At 40.3% G+C, this 21,487-nt stretch overlaps 1 protein-coding gene across 2 annotated transcripts in view; it reads right to left on the bottom strand.

Annotated features, from left to right (window-relative positions):
* Positions 1-21,487, bottom strand: part of NT5DC1 (5'-nucleotidase domain containing 1) — a 145,513-nt gene that overhangs the window by 26,179 nt on the left and 97,847 nt on the right. For both annotated transcript variants that reach the window (XM_028117082.2, XM_028117081.2), the window contains exons 7-8: positions 5,023-5,197; positions 3,200-3,297 (exon numbers count right to left, since the gene is read on the bottom strand). In XM_028117082.2, coding sequence (XP_027972883.1) covers positions 3,200-3,297; positions 5,023-5,197 — 273 coding nt within the window. The remainder of the gene's footprint in view (positions 1-3,199; positions 3,298-5,022; positions 5,198-21,487) is intronic.

Genomic DNA, 21,487 nt, shown 5'->3' on the forward strand with positions numbered 1-21,487 from the left:
CGCCAGGGCTGCAGGGTGTGGAGAATTTTGAAATACGCCTCTGTAAGTCAGGGAAAAGTGACGCAGAGATAAGGAATTGGGGACTGGGATCAGGCTTTTCTCTGGTTACTCTTCAAAGGAATAAATTGTCTTAAACATAATGAAAGACTTTTCTTTTTGTGGAAATCAGTGAATTCAACAATGATGATCAACAATTTTTTCCTTTACTATTGTTAACAATTCTTAGAAAATTACATATTGATTTAGAAGCTAAATTTGTGTTAATGCTGTTTATTGACAGCTGTTATTTAACTACACAGTTTCATTTGTGTGAAAATATTTTGATAACCTTTGTACTGATTTTGAGCACAGTGAATATTTTACTGCAATAAAATATCTTAGTAGAGCGAGAGAAAGGTGAAGGGAAACCAGCAGTGGAAACAATTAGAGGTAGGCAAAGAATCAGAATCAGCACCAAAATGAACACTACAACAGAACATCATGAATGAGAGATTCTTTAATATTAGTATGATCCTCTTATTAATAACAGTTCTGGCAATCTTATTGCTCTCAAAATGGGAATAAAGTATTTTGTGTTAACTCTAAAAACTGCAGGATTCATTGCATCTTCCACTGAAATATTTTAAATCGGAGGCCCCGAAAATTAGAGCTAGAAAGAACTTTAGAGATCTTCTAGTCTAATCACTTCTGGATGTGAAAAAAACAGAGGCAAACTTTTCTATGTATCTACAGGAAAAGCATGAAATCCCATATATTCTTGAGCAGACAGCAGAGATGAGGCGGTTTAAACAGGACGTGATGCACAGCATAGTGGACGTGAAAGGGGGAAGAGACTAGAGGTTTGTCGCTGGGGGGGCAATTCCGTGGATAGTCAAGTAATGATGATAAAGAATATATAAGGTAGCCAGCCTGTGTGCAGTGTTTTGAAGAGTTCACTGGAGGCCGTGGAGCCAGTGAGTGTAGACAACTCTTTCTAGAATTTTCGCTGTGAAGGTACTCAGAGAATTGAGGTTTTAGCTGGAAGACAATGTAGAATCAGGGCATATTTTATGTTTTTTTAAGCTGAAGATACGAGAATATGCATATATATCAATGAGAATGGTCGAGACAGTTGTTTTCGACTGTGGCAGTTTTGCTGCTCAGGGCAAATTTGGCAATGTCTGGAGACATATTTGGATGTCACAACTTGGGATGTGGGATGCTACTGGCATTTAGTGATTAAAGGCTAGTGATGCCGCTAAGCAGCCTACAACACACAGAAGGGGACCCCTACTACCACTAACAAAGAAGAACCTGACCTCAAATCTCAGAAGTGCTAAAGTTAAGAAACCCTGATCTGGGAGAAAGGGAGAGAGTGATGGTATTTTTTTATATGTTGGTTTAATGTCTCCTATAAATCCCTGATGTTAAGAAATAACCTGTTATTGGAGATTCAAATAATACTCTGTGTTAAACAAACAAAAAATTCTAGAGGGGAGGAGGGTGGGGGGATGGGTTAGCCTGGTGATGGGTATTAAAGAGGGCGTGTTCTGCGTGGAGCACTGGGTGTTATGCACAAACAATGAATCATGGAACACTACATCAAAAACTAATGATGTAATATATGGTGATTAACATAACAATAAAAAATTAAACAAACAAACAAAAAAACTAAGTATTTCCCCTTCACAAATTTATATTTAAATACATAACTACTCAACAATTTTTTTTATCTGCAGGATTTTCATATTCCAAGAAAATCTATACCCGTTCTGCACCTATAGTAGTCCTTATACTGTTCCACAGAGATTTTTTTTAAGATTTTATTTTCAAGTAATCTCTACACCCAATGTGGGTTGAACTCACAACCCCAAGATCGAGAGTTGCATGCTTTATGGACGGAGCCAGCCAGGAATTTTCAGTAAAATTTCACACATACACCAGTAATGGAAAACAACGCACATTAAAAATATGCCAAATTTTCTTTAACATATTGGAGACCACAAATGCATGAACTTATGCTAACAAGTTACTGCATTTTTTGCACTATATCTGTTTAATTGAAAAGTATCAAGAGATAGAAGGATGAACTGTTTAAAAACTATTATGAGGAAGTACCTATCTACAATCTGGTTTCTATTTCCATCATTCTCTCTGCATTTGATCTCATATAAGCCCATGGCTCGAAAATATCCTCTGAGCTGATGACTCCCCCAAATTTATATCCTGAGCCTAAAGCTGTTCCCTTGGATTCCATGCTCATTTATACAATTTCCTAATTGTTAGTCCCAGCTGAATAACTTAAAGGCATTTCAAGATTAACATGTTGAAAATGATTTCTTAATAGCTATAACCCCCACCCCATAAAAACTTTTCCTCCGTGTTTTTCCTCATGGCTATAGAGAGTACCACCATTCACCCATTTGCTCAATTCAGAAAAAAGAAAAATCAGCAAGTCATTTTTGATTACTCTTTTCATCCTCTGCTTCTGAAAGCATCACCAAGTCCTGTTTTCATCTCCACAGTGCATCTTAAACACGTCTACTTCCCTCCATCGCTAGTACTACCTCCTCAGACCAAACCACCACACTCTCTCATTTGGGACACTCGGTGCCTATCTTTCCCACATTCGATCCATTCCCCACCTCGCAGCCAAAGAGCTCTCCGTGTTACTCTTACACCTCAACTGAATAGCTTCTCAGAGCTTGTGGAAGAAAATTCAAACCCGTTTCCACAGTGTATGAGGCTGCCTGCCTCCCCAACTTCCTCTCCTCTCTCGCCCTGAATCACTGGCCTCTTCTCTGTCATTGGAACTCGCCGAAAGTACTCCCACACTGGGCCTGTGCATTTGTGTGCCCCGCTGCCACTCTTCCTCTGCTCTTCTCATTACCGGTTCCTCACGTCCTGCCTGGTAAGTGTCTGGACAGGCCTTCCCTGGTCAACAGATCTAAGGTGTCCTCCTGGTTTACCTCATCAGGAAGTCATTTCTTTTCATGATGGCTAACACGGCCTGAGGCCTATAATCATCCCCACGCATTTACTGACTTGCTCAATGTGTTTATGTATTCCTGTGAGGGGAAAGAAGACTTGGTATCACTTTTATACCCCTTGTTATATTTAACATAGTACTTTGCACATGGTTGTCAGCCAACAGGTATTTATTAAGTAGCTGAATGAACAAATCTTAAATAAGAGAAGGAAGAAACAAATGTTAACTTACCAAGTGTCCAGAAAGGTCTCTGACTTGGTAAATGGGAGAAGAAACCAGGCTTCAATGCATTTGTAATCACAATGTCAAAAAGATCTGTAAAATCGTTCCTAAAAAGCAACAGTATTTGTCATAATTTTAAGGAATTAGAAAAAGTCCATATAAAATAGAACTTAATCTTTACCTGACCACAGAATCATTTATCTTTTGATTAACTTTTATATGCTTTCTCTATATTTTATATGTAGAAATAGAAGGTGGTTGAGTACTACTCTTCTGACAACACCTTGAAATATAAACATAAGGGGGAAAAATGCACATTAACTCATTAACTGGGTCTAAGCTGGCCTTCTCGTGATGGTAATAGTTATAGTGAATGAATTCAATAGCTTCTAACAACAAAAATATTCACGAACTAGGTCTTCAAATGTGGGGCCTGAACTCTGGATTTATTAGCATGAAGCTATTAATAATTTTGTATGTTACATGGATCCTACAAAAAGCTACCATCTTATCAAGTCAGGGGACATCTTTTAGAGTGTTCAAATATGAAGAAGATACACTATTTTGAAAATCAGTGTAATCTTACAATGAGGTAATTTTTAGATAACAATAATCGTTTTTTAGTCTGTATTTAATACTATATTAGGGATCATTTGGGATGGCAAAGGAAAGATGGGACTCACCATAGCATTGGGGGAGATAATATTTGCAAATCTAAACTACACTGAAGAGAAAATTAAGATAGGAAGAAAAACTTGGGTTATCTATGCAAATGAAAAAGAAAGTAAGAGTGCTTATTTTGAAGCATGGTCCCACTATCAGGACAGCAAATAGAGTCTCACGGTCAAAGGGCACCATGCAGGGCATCCAGGACTCCTGCCTTAATTCACTCCAGGGATCCCAGGCCTACGTATTATTCAGAAAGCAGAAAATCCCACTGGTAGGTCGTAAATATACCACAGCCCAATCTAAACCCACATGTGCTGAGGAACATGGACATCAGGAGGCTAAAGAAGTCAGCCAGAGGTCAGTGTTGACGGTGAAATTTGCTTCATACTCAGCAATTTGGTATTTGCTGAAATCTGAGGAAACGTTGGGGGGGATCTAACAGCCCATTTTACAATCTGGCTCTGACCATGGATATTCCCTGGTATTGCTCACAAGAATGACATAAATAAATGATACTTACTGAAACTTACCAACTACTCGCATACTTTACCTGTGCTACCCTATTTAAACTCCCCACTCAACACCTATGAGGTATGACTGTCCCATTTTCAAGATGATGAGAGCGAGGATGAGAGCGGTTACAGAACATACCTCAGGTCTCAGAGTAGGTTGCAAGGTCGGGCTTGAACCCATGTCTGTCTGAAGTCTGCATTTATACTGCCTCAATTTTCGTGGATGTCAGTCTCATCCCTGGCTGTGCTGAATGGCGGAGTAACAGCTCCACACCGAAAGGACCAGAGGGGTGGTACTCCAGGCAGGTGTCAGGGAGTGTAATCCACAACTCAGTGGCTCTCAGTAATCATCCGAAGCCGAGAAGCCGAATTCACGGAGCACTGACTGAAGGACATGTTGTCCATAACCTCTCAGAACCTCTAAAGTCCAGACCATTAGCGGGCTATGGGCATACTGGCCCCAGTAATACTGCTTTGCTGAACTGTACTTGGGGGGTGTTGCCGTTGGCAGATGTTGAGAAACAGCCACTGGTCACTCAGCATTGTCTAACATGAGGCTATGGTCATGGGCGAGCACTTGTAAAGCAGCACCAGCCTCATTTGTCATCAGTATTTTCTAAGACCACAAAAATGGAAGGACTCATCACTTACCCAAGAATATATTCACAGAGAAGTCGACAGTAATCACTGTGAGAACTTGTAATTAACAAGAGAATTTTCCCAGCATTCTTGAGCTGTTGGAGCCACTTTTTTACAGATTCAGGACAAGTGTGTAAATATCTGCCTGGATCTCTTTTTATTTCTGGAAAATATATTCCACAGTTTTCTGAAAAATAAAAATGTCAAGGAGATTTTTCTTTAAAAAAATTTTTTTGACTGATTTGATTCTCAAATCAGTTCATCTCTCTCAAAGCTATAGATAAAATTAAAAGGAGAAAAACTTGGTTCAGACATAGCAATGATGCCGTTATTAACTGCTTCTTAAGAATACTTCCTGTTCAACACGTAAAAAAGTGCGCAACGTCGCTCGGCATCAGGGAAATCCAAATCAAAACCTCATTAAGATACCACCTCACACCAGTAAGAATGGCTAAAAATTAACAAGTCAGGAAACGACAGATGTTGGCGGGGTTGCGGAGAAAGGGGAACCCTCCTACACTCTCGGTGGGAATGGAAGCTGGTGTATCCACTCTGGAAAACAGCATGGAGGTTCCTCAAACAGTTGAAAATAGAGCTACCTTACAACCCAGCAATTGCACTACTGGGTATTTACCCCAAAGATACAAATGTAGGGATCCGAAGGGATACGTGCACCTCAATGTGTATAGCAGCAATGTCCACAATAGCCAAACTATGGAAAGAGACAAGATGTCCATCAACAGATGAATGGGTAAAGAAGATGTAGTGTGTGTATACACACACACACACACACACACACACACACACACACAACTGATTATTATGCAGCCATCAAAAGGAATTGAAATCTTGCCATTTGCAACGACGTGGATGGAACTAGAGGGTATTATGCTGAGCGAAATAAGTCAAGCAGAGAAAGACAGGTATCATATGACCTCACTGATATGGGGAATTCTTAATCTCAGGAAACAAACTGAGGGTTGCTGGAGTGGTGGGGGGTGGGAGGGATGGGGTGGCTGGGTGACAGACATTGGGGAGGGTATGTGCTATGGTGAGTGCTGTGAATTGTGCAAGACTGTTGAATCACAGATCTGTACCTCTGAAACAAATAATACGTTGTATGTTAAAAGAGAAAAAAGAAGATAGTAGGAAGGGGAAAATGAAGGGGAGGAAATCAGAGGGGGAGAAGAACCATGAGAGACTATGGACTCTGAGAAACAAACTGAGGGTTCTAGAGGGGAGGTGGGGGGGATGGGTTAGCCTGGTGATGGGTATTAAGGAGGGCACATACTGAATGGAGCACTGGGTGTTATACGCAAACAATGAATCATGGAACACTACATCAAAAACTAATGATGTAATGTATGGTGACTAACATAATAAAATAAAATGAAAAAAAAAGAATACTTTCTGTTCTTTCCTTAAGAACATGATGACAGAATGCCAGTTGAGAATGGCTGTTGGTTATTTGATAGGAACTGATAAACTGTTAGAACAGATAACACAACACAACATGATCAGTTTTAAATCAGAGAAAACCTTACAGCATTTGAAATGTCAATGAATAAATATTCTTTCAATCATTCAACAAATTATTTGCTGAATAAAAATGACAAATATTCAGACAATGCACCAGAAAGGTGTTGTTGGCGTGAAGCAACCAAGAGGGCAGCTGGGTTCCTCAGAGTCACAGGAGAGTTTCAGATGGAACTCAGACCAGAAAGTCAGTCTAGCACAGCCTCTGAGAGGTGCTGGGATGTCAAATGGAAAAGGCCAGAAGGCACTGCACGGACAGCAAAAGCTGACGGGCTTCTCATCTCCGAGGTGGGCCTGCTGGCTCTGCCCCTCTGAGTCTTCAGAGCCGACAGGGGTCAGTCTAAGCTCTGAGGCAGATGCTGCCAAGACCTCCAGAAGTTCTGGTCAAACGCACCCGCACTGCTGGACATGGTGCCTTCAAAGTCGTGTGTACTTAGCAGACAACCGCAGATTTGCCTGAAATGCTACTAGATTCATAAAGTACTTTCGAGATACTATTCTCTGGGGGCTAGCACTAATAAAGCAGATAGAGAGAACCCAAGTTCCTGCTTTCTTTAAACTGCTGAGGAAAGGACACAAGCATAAACAAAACCACAGGAGAGAGAGCTTTGTAATGGACACGAAGCTCTATCACAGATAAGGGCTGTTCCTGTAATTCTGCAGTCTCATGCACTTAAAATAACAGCGATGAAAGTAACATTTCAAGAATACCAGGAGAAAGAAGAGTCTCTAAGCAAAAATACAAATGCAACAAAACCAGAAATGGTAACAAACACTGTTGTCTGCTTGCCTAAATCCACCCTCCCCCCTTCTTCTCTGCTGGAGATACTGATTTTCTTTGAGGTTTCATCCTCCTCTGAGGGGCTGGGTACTCAGGGAGGGCATGGGTCTCTGTCAGTCTAAACTGTCATGGGAATTCCTTCCCCCTGCACTGGATTGTTTAGGAAGTCCCAGAGACCCGGGCCTGGCCAACGGGACTGAGAACTCTGCTGGGGGTCTCTGGAGTCCTGTACCAAGGCGGAGAAGAAATCTACATAGCAGAGTATTCATCCCCTCTTCCACCCTGGACTTGGCTCACACATCCTGCCTAGAACTGCAGCAGCCATCCCTAGCACAAAGCCCAAGTCTGACAGAACCAGGATGGCCAAGTGGAAATCTGAAAGGAACCTGGGTCCCCGATGACCTCATTAGATCTCTAATTAAGAGACTGAATTCACTAACCACCGCTGAACATCCCCCCCCCCCACTGTGGACTTCTGTCACATAACTCAATTTAACAACAGCTTAAAGGATATCTATTATTTGCAGCCTACAGCATCTCTATTTGGTATCTATTCGGAACCCGATATACTGCAAGTACTAATCACAACCAGACCAAAAAAACAAAAAACAAAAACAAAAAACCATGTTACAATGTAAGAATAATATTCAGACATCAGGAGACCGAGAACAAAAACAAAGTCCATGCTCTTCTTGTATTCTGCCCTACAGGAACGCTGTGTAAATCCCTAGGATCTCTTAAGATCGTACAACTAAGTAGTGACCCTTAAAAAAAATCTGTTTTTCAAAGAAGGTACTAGTAAGAAAGGGCTAATTTAAGAAAGAGAAAATAATAAAATCAAATAGCTAAACAGAATAGTTTGAGGAATGACTATCCAAATAAATGGCAGAGGCTGAGTCTCTCAGAATTTATTATACCTAAGGGAGTCATATGTGAAATTCTTTCACCCAGAAAAACAAAGCTTTTGTAGCAATAGAAATATTATGGGATAGATAACAAAAGATTTGTTTATATAGTGCTGAAAACATTTACATACTTAAGTGTCTGTTTTCAGAACCAGCTGCTGAGAAAAGGCTATGTTTTCCATAGCCAGATGTGTTTAGTGCCATTTAGTCATCAAAATATAAATTACTGCTACAAAACTATTCCATTTCCAAATGAATACAAAAATAAAGTACATACATTTAAATACTGTATCTGAAATTCTTGCCTAAATTGGTTTTATCAGTTTTCTTTAATAAACAATCCAAAAGCGTGCACACATAATACTTTAGTAAGAGAACATTATTCCCTGAGGCAATAATATGGGTGTTCTCATTTTGTTCATAAGCCACATTAAAATGAATTAAATCTCCAAGTCCTGTACAAACAGATACCCAACGATAGATTATGGGTTGCTCTTATTATAAATGATCACTGACTACTGGGGAATATATTTTCATTCTCTTATAACCTCAAATCATGACAGGAACAGATATAATTACACAAGTACACACTCATCTTTTTCAAAATTTATTTTTATTGAGATATAACTGATACAGCATTGTGTAAGCTTAAGATGTACAATGGGTTAATTTGCTATATTTACATATTGCAGTTTTTTTTAAAGATTTTATTTATTTATTTGAGAGAGAGAATGAGAGGGGGGAGGGTCCGAGGGAGAAGCAGACTCCCTGCTGGGCAGGGAGCCCGATGCGGGACTCGATCCCAGGACCCCAGGATGATGACCTGAGCCGAAGGCAGTCGCTTAAACCAACTGAGCCACCCAGGCGCCCCTACGTACTGCAATTGATTACTACCCTAGTGTTCGCTAATACCTCTATGATTTCTTTTCCTTTTTTGTGGTGGGAACTATTAAGATCAAGTCACTTAGCAATTTTGAAGTTTATAATATAGTACTGTTGTGTATAATACAGACTCATATTTTTATTGAAATAAATCAAGCTACTAAATCAAAGGAGTTAGGGTGAACATACTACACTGGATTATAATTGTCCATTAAATTATCTCCCTGAAGTGACTGTAAACTCCTAAAGGAAGGGAGCCTGTCTTTCTGCTTGGCATGGAGCAGTCACTCAGTGAATGACCACTTAAATTAGTGTGGGGGCAGAAACGTGAATATTTATGTTTACTTAAAAGTAATAATATCACTTGTAACATATAACCTGTGACAACAAACTATATTATTCATGCCCTGTCAAAGTCATCCTATCTAGAGTACCTTCTGTTTTTTTTACCCCTATTGAAAAAAATAATCGTGTTTAATTATATTCTTATACTGATAGGTTAACATTGACTGGACAAGACAGGGAATTTAGACCTAAGGCAGAAAGAAAGGAATGGTCTTGTTTGTTGTCAATTCACAAAGTAGCCTGTGTTTTCACTTAACTTCAAAGGAATTCTATTTCAGGGCCACTTTATGTAACTCATTTTCCTGGCCTTTCCACCCCAGCCTCTTATCTCCTTAGACGCTGGTATTTTCTGTATCCAGATGGGATTAAAAGTACATTTTTTTTAAAAAGCTAGTTCTAAGAAGTTAACCTCTCTTACATTAAAAACTTGGTTAATATAGTCATGAAAATAATAGCAAAGTGTTGCAACAGTTTGACATGCACATAAACTGGCCTGCAGGTATCAAAATGTGACTGAGGATTTAGGGACCTCCTGTGGTTAAAAAAAGAAGTACAATTTGAATATTAAAAATATACTTTTTAATTTTAACAGACAATTGTGCCACATCACTCTTTCTATCGTCACGGAATAAGTAAGCATTTTTTCTTGTTAACTGTGTCACTAGTGTGTGTGATTTTGTGGCTGGAGTTTTCAAAGCTCTTGGCCACGGGGATAGAGATGCCGGGATGCCAACACATCCACCACCAGACTCCAACTAAGGTCTGTTGTTTCTACAGAAATATTTACAACCTTTACAAGTTATAGAACAGCATGCTAGTGAACAGCTAAAATGTTTATCTCTAAACTGTTTAAACGTACTTGCTTGACATTGAGATGACAGAGATGACAGAATGAATTTTCTGAAATATACATACATATATTTTATTTTGGGCCAAGTGATACTAAAATATTTTTTGAAGGATGAGATAAGCGATAGGTTAACTATGTTCTAAATTACTTTTATTTTCAGAGGGCAAAAAATGAAACAAATTTAATATTAGGACAGATTTCCTGTTTATGGTCCCTATATGGTTTGCTTCTATCTAATATATTTGTAAGTAAAGAAATCTAGAATATCTAGATGGAATAAAGTGAAAATCTACATGCTAAATATAATGCTTGGAAAAGGACAGCACATAAGAATTGGAAAATGAAGTATACAATATATTGAAAAACATAATTTATAAAATTTATAGTATGTGACTTCTATCTCCGTATTTGTGCCCTACTCAAAAGATTCTGATTTAATTGGTCTGGGCTGGGGGGGATGACACTGGTATTTTTTTAAAGCTTCCCAAGTAATTTTAAGGATTATTGTTCTAAGATCTAAGAACTAGAACTCTTGCTATTATTACCTGTATATCATGCCTGCTGCACTGTATATCATAGGCTCTCAGAGGACTAGGGCTTCTTAATTCTCCATTACTTTATCACCTAACAGAGCCTTGTACATAATAAGCAGTCCATATCAGTTGCTGTTGATGTGTGATGTCACGCGCAGGCATGAACACTGCATCAGACCTTGTCTGATAAAGAGAAAGCTTGTGGGGGGGGCGAGAATGAAGAGAACGGGAAGGATATGAGGGCTGAACACTGAAATGCAAGAATACAGACAGTGCTAAGGAAGATTGGCTTGGTCCATTTGACCTGATAGGGGAACAGAGCAGGTAGTAGGTTATGATGTCTTAATCTGTGATGCCCAAACATGGGAGCACAGTGAAGGCTGTTGAGCACGCTCAACAAACATCCATTGTCGTGCCCCTGGCCAATCAGACATTCGCAAACCTTTGAAATAGGTGGCTTGGACGGACCATTTTGATCTTAGTCTATACCTGCATCTACACCTTCATGGTGATGTCATAGCCAGAGAACTTTAGTCACAATGAACTCCCATTTCCACAGCGTCTCTCCTCCTCTGATACGTATCTCTGCTTTATGTATACAATCTTTCCCAAAAAGTGATTTCAAGGAGTCTTTCAATTCTTTCAGGACTCAGGTAGAGTAGTGATTCTCAAGCTTTAGGGTATGTTAGAATCACCCAGAAGGCTAGCTGAAACACCCCCAGATTCAGTATGTTTGGGTGGAGTTTGAAAATGTGCATTTCTAACAATTTCCCACACCAGCTGATAGTCCTTAGTATTTAAGTATTACTGCTGTAGAAAACCCTTATTTTCTACACTTTTAAGTATTTTGAGTACTACTTTAAGTATTTTAAGTATTACTGCTTTAAGTATACTGCTTTAAGCATTACTGCTGTAGAAAACCCTTATAAAACCACAGAGTTTTTAAAAATACTTTTTCTCCTAGAAGAACTTGAGCCTATTTTGGCTAAAAGTGCAAAATCAGAGTAAGCATGTTTAATGTTACCTGATGAAAATGAGACCTGTGTCTTACGTTAAAATGAATCTAAACTAACAAGGTTTTAAGTTTTTAAACATTATTTTTACTTCTTATAATGGAAAGATATATTCAAGGGTGAATATCTGATGGGAGTTTTTTCATCCATTTATCCATCATGAGTGTAATAATTTTGCAGGTAAAGCAGAAAAGCCCACACGTTGGAGTTGGACTGGTCTAAGTCTGAATTCTAGATCTGCCACTTACTATACTGGTTGAGTGATTTTTTATTTTTGAAGATTTTATTTATTTCACAGAGAGAGACACAGCGAGAGAGGGAACACAAGCAGGGGGAGTGGGAGAGGGAGAAGCAGGCTTCCCGCGGAGCAGAGAGCCCAGTGCGGGGCTCGATCCCACGACTCCGGGATCATGACCTGAGCCGAAGGTAGACGCTTAATGACTGAGCCACCCAGGTGCCCCTGGTTGCATGATTTTTGAGGAAGTCTAGAAGCAGAGTTAATTTTTAGTAAATCTCATTATAACTGGAGGGACATTATAACTGCAGGGACGTTTTCATGTTCTCCTGCATGTTCACTTTACTGTACATATCATATCCCAGGAAAAGATGTGCAGGGACTGAGTTCCCAAGATGGCTGCAGCAGTCTTTCCCACTTCACACGTGTCTGGAGTTGGGAGTTGACCACGCCAATCCTTTGAATGTGGGCAGGCCTTTTATTGCTTTGACCAATAGAATGTGGGACAAGCGACACTGTGTTAGTTCCAGGTGTGGCCCTTAACTGGCTGGAAACTCTAACTTTCTGTCTCTTGGAAGCCAGTGCCATGTAAAAACCGCAACCAGTCTGAGACCACCATGCTGTGAGAAGCAAGTCAGATGAACTTAAGTGTCGGGGCTCTAACTCCCAGAACTATGAGTGCGCCCCCTTAGACATCCAGCCTAGTCAAGCCTTCGGATGACTGCATTCCTGCAACCACCTGGGAGACACCAAGTGCAAAGCATCCAACTCAGCCCAGAATATCAGTGACAATAACAAACTCTAAGGCTCTAAGCTACTACATTTTGTGGTGGTTTCTTACGGAGCAATAGAGAACCAGAACAAGATGCTTAGGAAAAGTGTCACAATTCCAATTTTTCTGTCCATGCAATTCAAGATATATGAAGAAAAAATTCACAAATGCTTCTAGAAATATCTGAAATAAAAGTAAATAGCTCTAAATTGTTCACCTCCAAAGAATAACTCAAGGGTTTCTTTTGTATCTATCTTTACAAAACATAAATACATGTACAGCTTTTGTTAATATACATCTTTTGAATGGTTTAAATAAAACTAAAATTACCAAGTATTTAAGGCAAATTCTACATAGCACTTCTGACTTTTCACATACTTCAGATGTGAGCTACTTAGAAACTGAGACAGTAAAAACCAGTTGCTGAAATATATACAGATTACGACAGAAAAAAAAATTGAGTCTTTTGAGATATTTTTCCCCCATTAACCTCAAGTCAAAAACATTCAAGGTTTCTTCAAAAGACAGATTGGTCTTCAAAGAAACATGCATTGTAAAGACTGTATTTTATCACAAGGGTGCACTGTTTCCTTCATTACTTTAGCTGAAACATCCCGTGTCTTCAGAAATACCTTTTCTTACTAGTAAAGCCGAAAGTATGCAGAACTAAGACTAACTAGGAGGAACTCAACTTCTGAACACACATAAGGATTATAGTCACAAAGAATTACTGGTTCAGTATCTTGTCTCACAGGGTCTGATACAAACAGAGAAGCCTTGCTAGAGGTATTAAGTCTCTGCCACATCTGCACCCAGGACCCCTAGAACTTGGAGAAGCAGTTCTTTTCATGAGGTGTTACTCTGTTTTCCACCACACATTTCCACCCAAATTGGGCCTGCATCAGTCGTATCCTCTGTTTTTGTAAAATGCCACCTGGCCAGTTACTCCAAGTTGATTAAAAATAAATAAATAAATAAATAAATAAATAAAAGAAAAAGAAAAGAAAAGAAAAGGGAAAAAATACTAAAGTTTTAAATTAGTGAGCCATTTTAGTTCCGATAATTATTCTGGCAGAGGTTGTACTTTTGTAATATAAAACTTGGAATTATGGACGATACGATAGAAAAGTGTTAATATCTAATATAGCAAACACAACTACATAGGATCTATGTGTAATATTCTGCAATACTGCTTAAGGAGTCTTGAGGAATAATAATGCCCTAGATCAGAATTCTTTTCTTAAGATTTATTTCTTCATTTGAGAGAGAGAGAGAGAGAGAGAGAGAGAGAGAGAATGTGCACAAATGGGGGGAGGGGCAAAGGGAGAGGGAGATAAGCAGACTCACTGCTGAGCGGGGAGTCTGATGTGGGGCTCAATTCCAGGACCCCGAGATCATGACCTGAGCCAAAATCAAGAATCAGACGCTCAACCTACTGAGCCCCCTACCCACCCCCAAGACCAGATTCTTAACCCATCGTACATACATGGGCTTCAGTGGGTGAAGGAAATCCTAACACTGTAACACGGTGCCCCTCCCTGTATGTGTGTGCGTCTGAGGGAGCAGAGCAGGTTCATGTGCTCTAGTTTACATCAGATTCCTGGGGCTGGGGACACGTGACTCCTGAGAAGTTAAGAACCACAGATTTAGATTTCCCAGACGAGAGCAATCCAATAAAAAAAAGAAGCATTCAATATGCCCTTTTGTCATTGTTGAGAGAAATCTTATACCTAGGTCTTAGAAAAAAGGGGACTCTCTCTAATAGTTGATAGAGAATTTCTACACAAATAAATATAATTCCTGGACCACCCTGTACTTTGTTACATGTATAAAGTCCAATCAACTTACATTTATTTAGGGTGGCTAAAGTATTGTTCTTATTAATTTGTAGGCTGAAATGACCAAATGTACAATATGTAAAAACATATATAAAACAATACTCTTTAACATTGAAACTACACTGATGTTGAAAACATTATTTAAAGAGATTAAACTATTGATTTTAAAAAAGATACATTCTTGGTATAGACAATTCACTGTATTGGGTTTTCTACGGCTGTATAAAAAACCAGCTCACACATAGTGGTTTACTTAAAACAGCAGTATATTATCCTACCTCGTGGCTTTGAGGGTTGACGGAGTTCAGCATTCAGCAGGGTGGCTCTCACTTGGGGGGTGTGTCAGTCAAATGTCACTGGGTCTGGACTCATCTAAGGATTTTTCACCGGCTGTCTGGCACCTGGGTTGGGATGGCGGGAAGAAAGAGGGCTGGCAAACCGCCTTTCTCCTCAGCTAGCCTGGGCTTTACCACAGCATGTCAGTCTCGGGATAAGCTGGACTTGCCCCAAAATACTAAAGTAAAAGCTGCAAGGACTCTTATGACATACCCTCAGAAGTCTTAGACGGTCATTTCTGCTACATTTTACTGATTAGATGGAGCCAGCTCATTTTTGAAGAAAAGAAAACAGAAGGGTGTAAAGTCTGGGAGGCATAATTCATTAGAGGCTCTCTTTTCAGACCAGCTACCAAACATACCAGTATTTTGGTATGATTCCTATTAGGATATGCTCTATGCAAATGTGACTTTATGGCAATTTTAAGCATATCACATATCGTTTCTTACCTGTGTTTCTTTGTTCACCATCATATGTGAGCAATTTCCAACGGCACTATCATTTATTTTAAAACATTTTAATATCAAATCTTATAAATGGACTTATAGTTATCTTATTTATAATAATAACTGACACACTTTGAGTGTTTATTTTTGCCAAACACAATTCTAAGACATTTACAACCATGACTGTATTTAATACTTATAATAACAATCCTGTGCGGTGGGACCGCTATTATTCCCACTTTGCAGTTGAGGAAACTGAGATACGGAGAGGCTAAGGAACCTGACCAATGTTACAAACCAGAATGTGGCAGAGCCAGGATGTGAATGCAGCCAGTCCCCTTTCAGAACCTGTGCGATACTCCCTCTTCAGGGGTACAGCATTTGGGCATGCTGTAAGTTCAAGGACACCATAAACCGCACCCCCCCTTTTTTTGGCATACGGTATACTACTCCATAGTTATCACAGTTCAAGGCCTTTGGGACTGATGGGAATTCAAATAAGTGAGAGTCTGAGATTTGGACAAATCAAGTTAAGATTTCTGCAGAGGAAAAAAGTAGGTACTGAATGCACTCTGTCTAATTATAGTTACGGCATCTAGAACTGGAAGGGGCCTTAGAAATCACCTACTTTAGGGGCACCGGGTGGCTCAGTCGGTTAAGCGTCTGCCTTCGGCTCAGCTCATGATCCCGGGGTCCTGGGATCGAGCCCTGCATCGGGCTCCCTGCTCCGCGGGGAGACTGCTCCTCCCTCTGCCTGCTGCTCTCCCTGCCTGTGCTTGCTCTCGGTCTCTCTCGGTCTCTGTCCCTCTCTCGCTCTCTCTCTCTGTGTCAAATAAATAAAATCTTTAAAAAACAGTAAGAAATCACCTACTTCAACCCTGTCCTCTTATAGATGAATTAGTAGATTCTAATTAGATTTTAAAGGTAAGGAGAGACTACAGATTTTGCTCAAAACTTGTCAGTGACAAATCTAGGAATGGAATACAGTGCTTAGGAACCCTAGTCCACTAAACTGCTTCACTTACATAATGTATGTAACCTCGTTGCTTATATGTTCAAAGCTGTGTTTCAGGTCTAAATTATCTGGTGATCAGTGTCTATTAAAGCAAAATAACACGTTCAGAAAAAGCAGAGGGGCACCTGGGTGGCTCAGTCGATTAAGCGTCCGACTCCTGGTTTTGGCTCAGGTCCTGATCTCAGGGCTGTGAGATGGAGCCCCACATCGGGCTCTGTGCTGGGCATGGAGCCAGCTTAAGATTCTCTCTCTCCCTCTGCCCCTTCCCCCACTCTAAAATTAAAAAAATAATAATTAGAAAAAAAGAAGGGGAGGTCAAATTCCTTAAACGATATCCTATTTTGCTGTGTAATTACTGAATAGTGGGGCTTTTCCTCAGAATTTCTATGGGAGTACTCTGTAGTTACTGAGCTGAAGTTACCTATGTAATTATCCCGGAACACAGATCTTACACTGAGATAGGAAACAAAACAAAACAAGTGTATTACATTAAGGAATAGATATTATTTCCCTTCCTGGAATGCACTGTCCCCTCTTTGCTGATTAGGCATGCCTGTGGCTTGTAACCAGACCGTGTTCTCCATGCAGCCCTCCCCAGGCACAATGCTTCTGAACACCACTGATGACATTCACTGCACTGCACAGTAGTAAACACCTGTAGTAAGTGTGTCTGTGTATTTTTCTTCCCCGAGACGGTGAAATCTTTCAGAAAAGGAACTGTCTTTACATTTTTTTACATTCTTGATGTCTGGCAAACAGTAGAGGATTAATAATGGCAGAACTGTGTGTGAGGGGAGAGCTATTGGACAAAACTTGCCACGTGATCATAAAGACTAGACCTGGCAAACCACAGCCTGCCCGCTGAGAAAGGTTTTTACATCTTCAAATGTTATGTAAGTCTCTTCAAATGTTATAAAGCCTGTAATTTTTATTTTCTGGTCCTTTGAGAAAACATTTCTGGTTCCTGATATAAATATGGTGTTTCATAATTATAAGACAGGGACAATAACTTTTATAGTTATTGTTATAACAGTATTAGAACATACTAAGAATAATTATGAAGTTCACTAATTTGAGAGACTGTTTTAAGGTTATGCAGTCTCTCAAGCAGAATGAATTTTCAAAAGTCATTCATGGTAAAACTGCTTCTTGAAAGATAATATAAATACCTTTGTGTATTTTTTCATCACAGCAGATCCCCAGGCATGATGTACTTGCCCCTCAATTATCCTCTGGCCTGGGGTCCTCTAACAGTCTATTCTACCCGGCCAGAAGAAGGTTCTCCTTGCTAAAACAGATTGAAATATGCCTTTGCCATTGTCTTCATGATTCTGGTAGACTTCCTTTTAAGTCTCAGAATAAAATGTTTTCAGGCCCATTTGGTCTGCTTGTTAATAGAACAACAGCAAGGGTCACAGCAAGACACCGCAAGCCCACGGCCGAAAGCTAACGGCGGCTAGTGTTTTCCCGGTGAATGTCAGAGGGGGTGGCAAGATCCAAGAAATGCACATGATGACATGATGACATCATCAGAAGGACTTAAAGAGCTTGTAGCCTGGGGTGAATAAAGGCACTACTGCCGAAACACAGCCTTACAAATTAGCTGCGTAAGAAGCAAGAATGTTTTTCTTGGGACAGCAAAGTAAAGATGCCTCTGGGTAAAACCTGGGACCAGTTTTAGGGGCTAGCTTCAAAGAGATATGCTGTATGTTTCATCTCAGATAGTTTTTCAGTGTATTTTGCTAGGCACATCACCATCTAAAAGGTTTTGTTTTCACCACAGGAAATAGGCCCACTGATGATTCTGACTTGAAACCTTTCGCCTCCTCCAGAAGAAAGCTGGAAAAAATGAGAACTAAAACAGGGTCGTTTGGGGCAAAGTGGGCTCAGAGAGGTGCCAATGCTGACTGCTTTTTTAAAAAGTTACCACTGGGGCGCCTGGGTGGCTCAGTCGGTTAATCAGCTGGTTCTGGATTTCGGCTTGGGTCATGATCTCAGGGTCGTGAGATAGAGCCCCTTGTCGGGCTCTGCGCTGGGCATGCAGCCTGCTTGGAATTCTCTGTCTCCGCTCCTTCTGCCCCCTGCCTCCCCTGCTCGCACTTCCTCTCAAAAAAAAAAAAAAAAAAAAAAAAAAAATTACCATTGACTTCTCTAGCTTTGAGGCACACAGAGCTCAGAAACAAGAACAGGATCAAAGTCATAAAGTAGATATTATAGGGTGCATTTAGTACAAATGTCTTTAAAAAAAAACCTGCCTCCCACTGAGGACTCAAGTGCTCAAATAGAACTTTCACTGTGTTTCTTCTAACCTGGTCCTTCTCCTGAAGTATGCAGCTGAAAAGAAGGCCCAGACAGCATTTTAGTATATACACACTATACTAAATTCAGCTCCCAAATGAACATAAATAATCAATTCGTGATGGGAATGCAGCCCCATGGCCACAATAATCAGTCAGGAGACAGAGAGGAGAGGAAGCCTGGGGACACCTGACACGGGCGGCAGCCTGTCGGAGCGGCAGGCTCTCAGGGAGAAAACAGCGGAACGTGGGCAGGAAGGGTTCACAGGCGAGGAACGCTGGGTATGGCTGGCTTCAAGAGGGTATTCGACTCTAGGCAGCACCCTTCACCTTCTCTATTTTCTCCTCTAGCCTGATTATTTTTATTTCTTTCACTCTATCTCCTTCTGGTTTTGCTAACACAACCAGTTTATATTTTGGCTACTTTTCTGGACAAACGTATCGTCCGATTATGATGACAATCATATGTATTTTTTAAACACTTAGGCAGGAGACTTTCAAAACCAAAAATCAAACAACAACTCTGCTGGGTTAACATGAAAAATCTTAAAAATAATGTTAAGGATTCAGTCTTTACATATATCTAATCTATTATTAAGGGCTTTGCAAAAAAGGTATTTCTCTGCTTTCTCTCTTTAGGACACAGTAAGTCTACAATAAACAACAAACAAAAAACTTCTTTTTCTACGACTATGGATGCTATTGATGTTAATATGAAATGTAGAATTATTTCTCCCCCTAGTCCCGAAAACACACAGTTCACCTACCGAGTGCCTCCTTGGGGCCAGGCACTGGTTGGCATCCAGCATACCAAGATGGCTGCTTCCCTCCTGCAAGGAGGCCTCAGTGTTGAGGGGACAACTGGAACGGAAGTGCAGCCCACAGTGCGCAGGGCAAGGCAGATGACCAGCCTGCCAGGGCTGCTGACGAGGAAAAGGACTACTTCTCAGGTAGGCAAGGTGAGCTTTCAAGAGAAGGCTGAGATTTAGTTTGGCCTTGGTCAGTGAGGGGCATCCAGTACGTGGTAAAGGGGAGGAGGAGCTCTCTCTCAGCAGAGAGCAGACGCAAAGGCAACCGAGCATGAACTTCAGGGCGGTCTGGGGCTGAGAGTCCACGTGAACCCTGAATGGAGGCAAAGGTTCTTACGGCGCAAACAACAGGACGGGCTTGCTCCCACCGCGGTGCTTCTGCTCAGAATGCCGGCCGTCCAGCCTCCCCCACCCTTAACCTGAAGCTATTCCCTCAAAACCCATTTCTTCTCTGCTTTTCTCAATTCCAGTCTGCTCAGTTCCCACTTTTCCTCGTTTTTTCCCTCTCCCTTGCATAGGCCCACCACTACGTTCTTGTTCCCATACTCCAACTCTTGTTCATGTATTTTTCTGTACAGTTTACCAGTTGCATAATAGATTTCTACCTTCCCCTTAAGCTCCATAAAGCAATTTTCTTTGTGCCATTATAGTGATTAGCATTACAGTAACTAGATTCTAGGAACACAGAACACATTCAATAAGGTAATGCAATTAAAACTTCTCTTAAGGAGGGCAGATATCCACATCTGAAATTTTAGTGAGTATACAGTATTATGTGGTTTAATAAAATAAACCATTATTTCTGCTCAATCTAAATGAGGCCTACTTATCATAAGTTTTAGTTAGATGGAATCTCGAGGCTAAAAAGTCTCAGAAGTAGAAATGTTGGTGTATATTTAGTGTAGATCTTCAGTCTTTCAGAGAACAAGGTACAACACATCTGCTCTAAGCAGAGAACAGATCTAGTTACTAAACAGAGATACTACAGGTTCCCAGACCCGAATAAAAGAACACTGTAATAATCAAACTATTTACTGATGAATAATGATATTCGGACTTTCTTTTGACCTAGAAAAAATCTGTTAAGAAAGCATATGACATAAGTGATCAGACTATTTCTTTTTGAAAGAAAAAGGCACTGTCAACATAAATCCAGAGAATTACTCCATAACCAAGAAGGAAATATTCAAAATTCAATTTATATCAGGCAAATATTTTATTCACAGTGTTTGGCAAATGTTAGCAATAAAAACTAAATGAACTATGTGTACTCAATGAAGAAAAATGTGAGTGGAAGGAAATCTCACTAGCTTAGCTGACCAGGAGCAGCTCAATTTCTCTGAAAATTACAACAAATGTTCTTCCTTCCAGATAAGAACTCCATCTAAAACTTCAAAAGGAATTTAAATGCCTCATGTCAGCAAATAAAATCATTTTAGAACAGAGTAGCAGGAAAGGGAGAAAAGAATCTGTGATTTGCAGATAACTTCATTAAGTAATAGCTGTTGGTATTGATTTAAGGAGAATGGCATTTCCATTCCTGCTGAAAAATCTTCAGAAGACAGGGGCGCCTGGGTGGCTCAGTCGGTTGGGCGTCTGCCTTCGGCTCAGGTCATGATCCCAGGGTCCTGGGATCGAGTCCCAGATCGGGCTCCCTGCTCAGTGGGGAGCCTGCTTCTCCCTCTTCCCCTGCTGTGCTCTATCTCTCACTCTCTCTCTCTCTCTCTCAAATAAATAAATAAATAAATCTAAAAAAAAATCTTAGGACAGCAGTTTTGTAGGGAGCAGATACACACACACACACACACACACACACACACACACAGGATGTGGTCCTGTGTGGCCCAGATGCAAATTGGACAGTCCTGATTTGAGTCTCAGTTG

Source organism: Eumetopias jubatus, unplaced genomic scaffold (assembly GCF_037043125.1).
Source record: "Eumetopias jubatus isolate StellerSeaLion01/CBP00866 unplaced genomic scaffold, mEumJub1_p1.0 scaffold_6, whole genome shotgun sequence".
Taxonomy (NCBI): domain Eukaryota; kingdom Metazoa; phylum Chordata; class Mammalia; order Carnivora; family Otariidae; genus Eumetopias; species Eumetopias jubatus.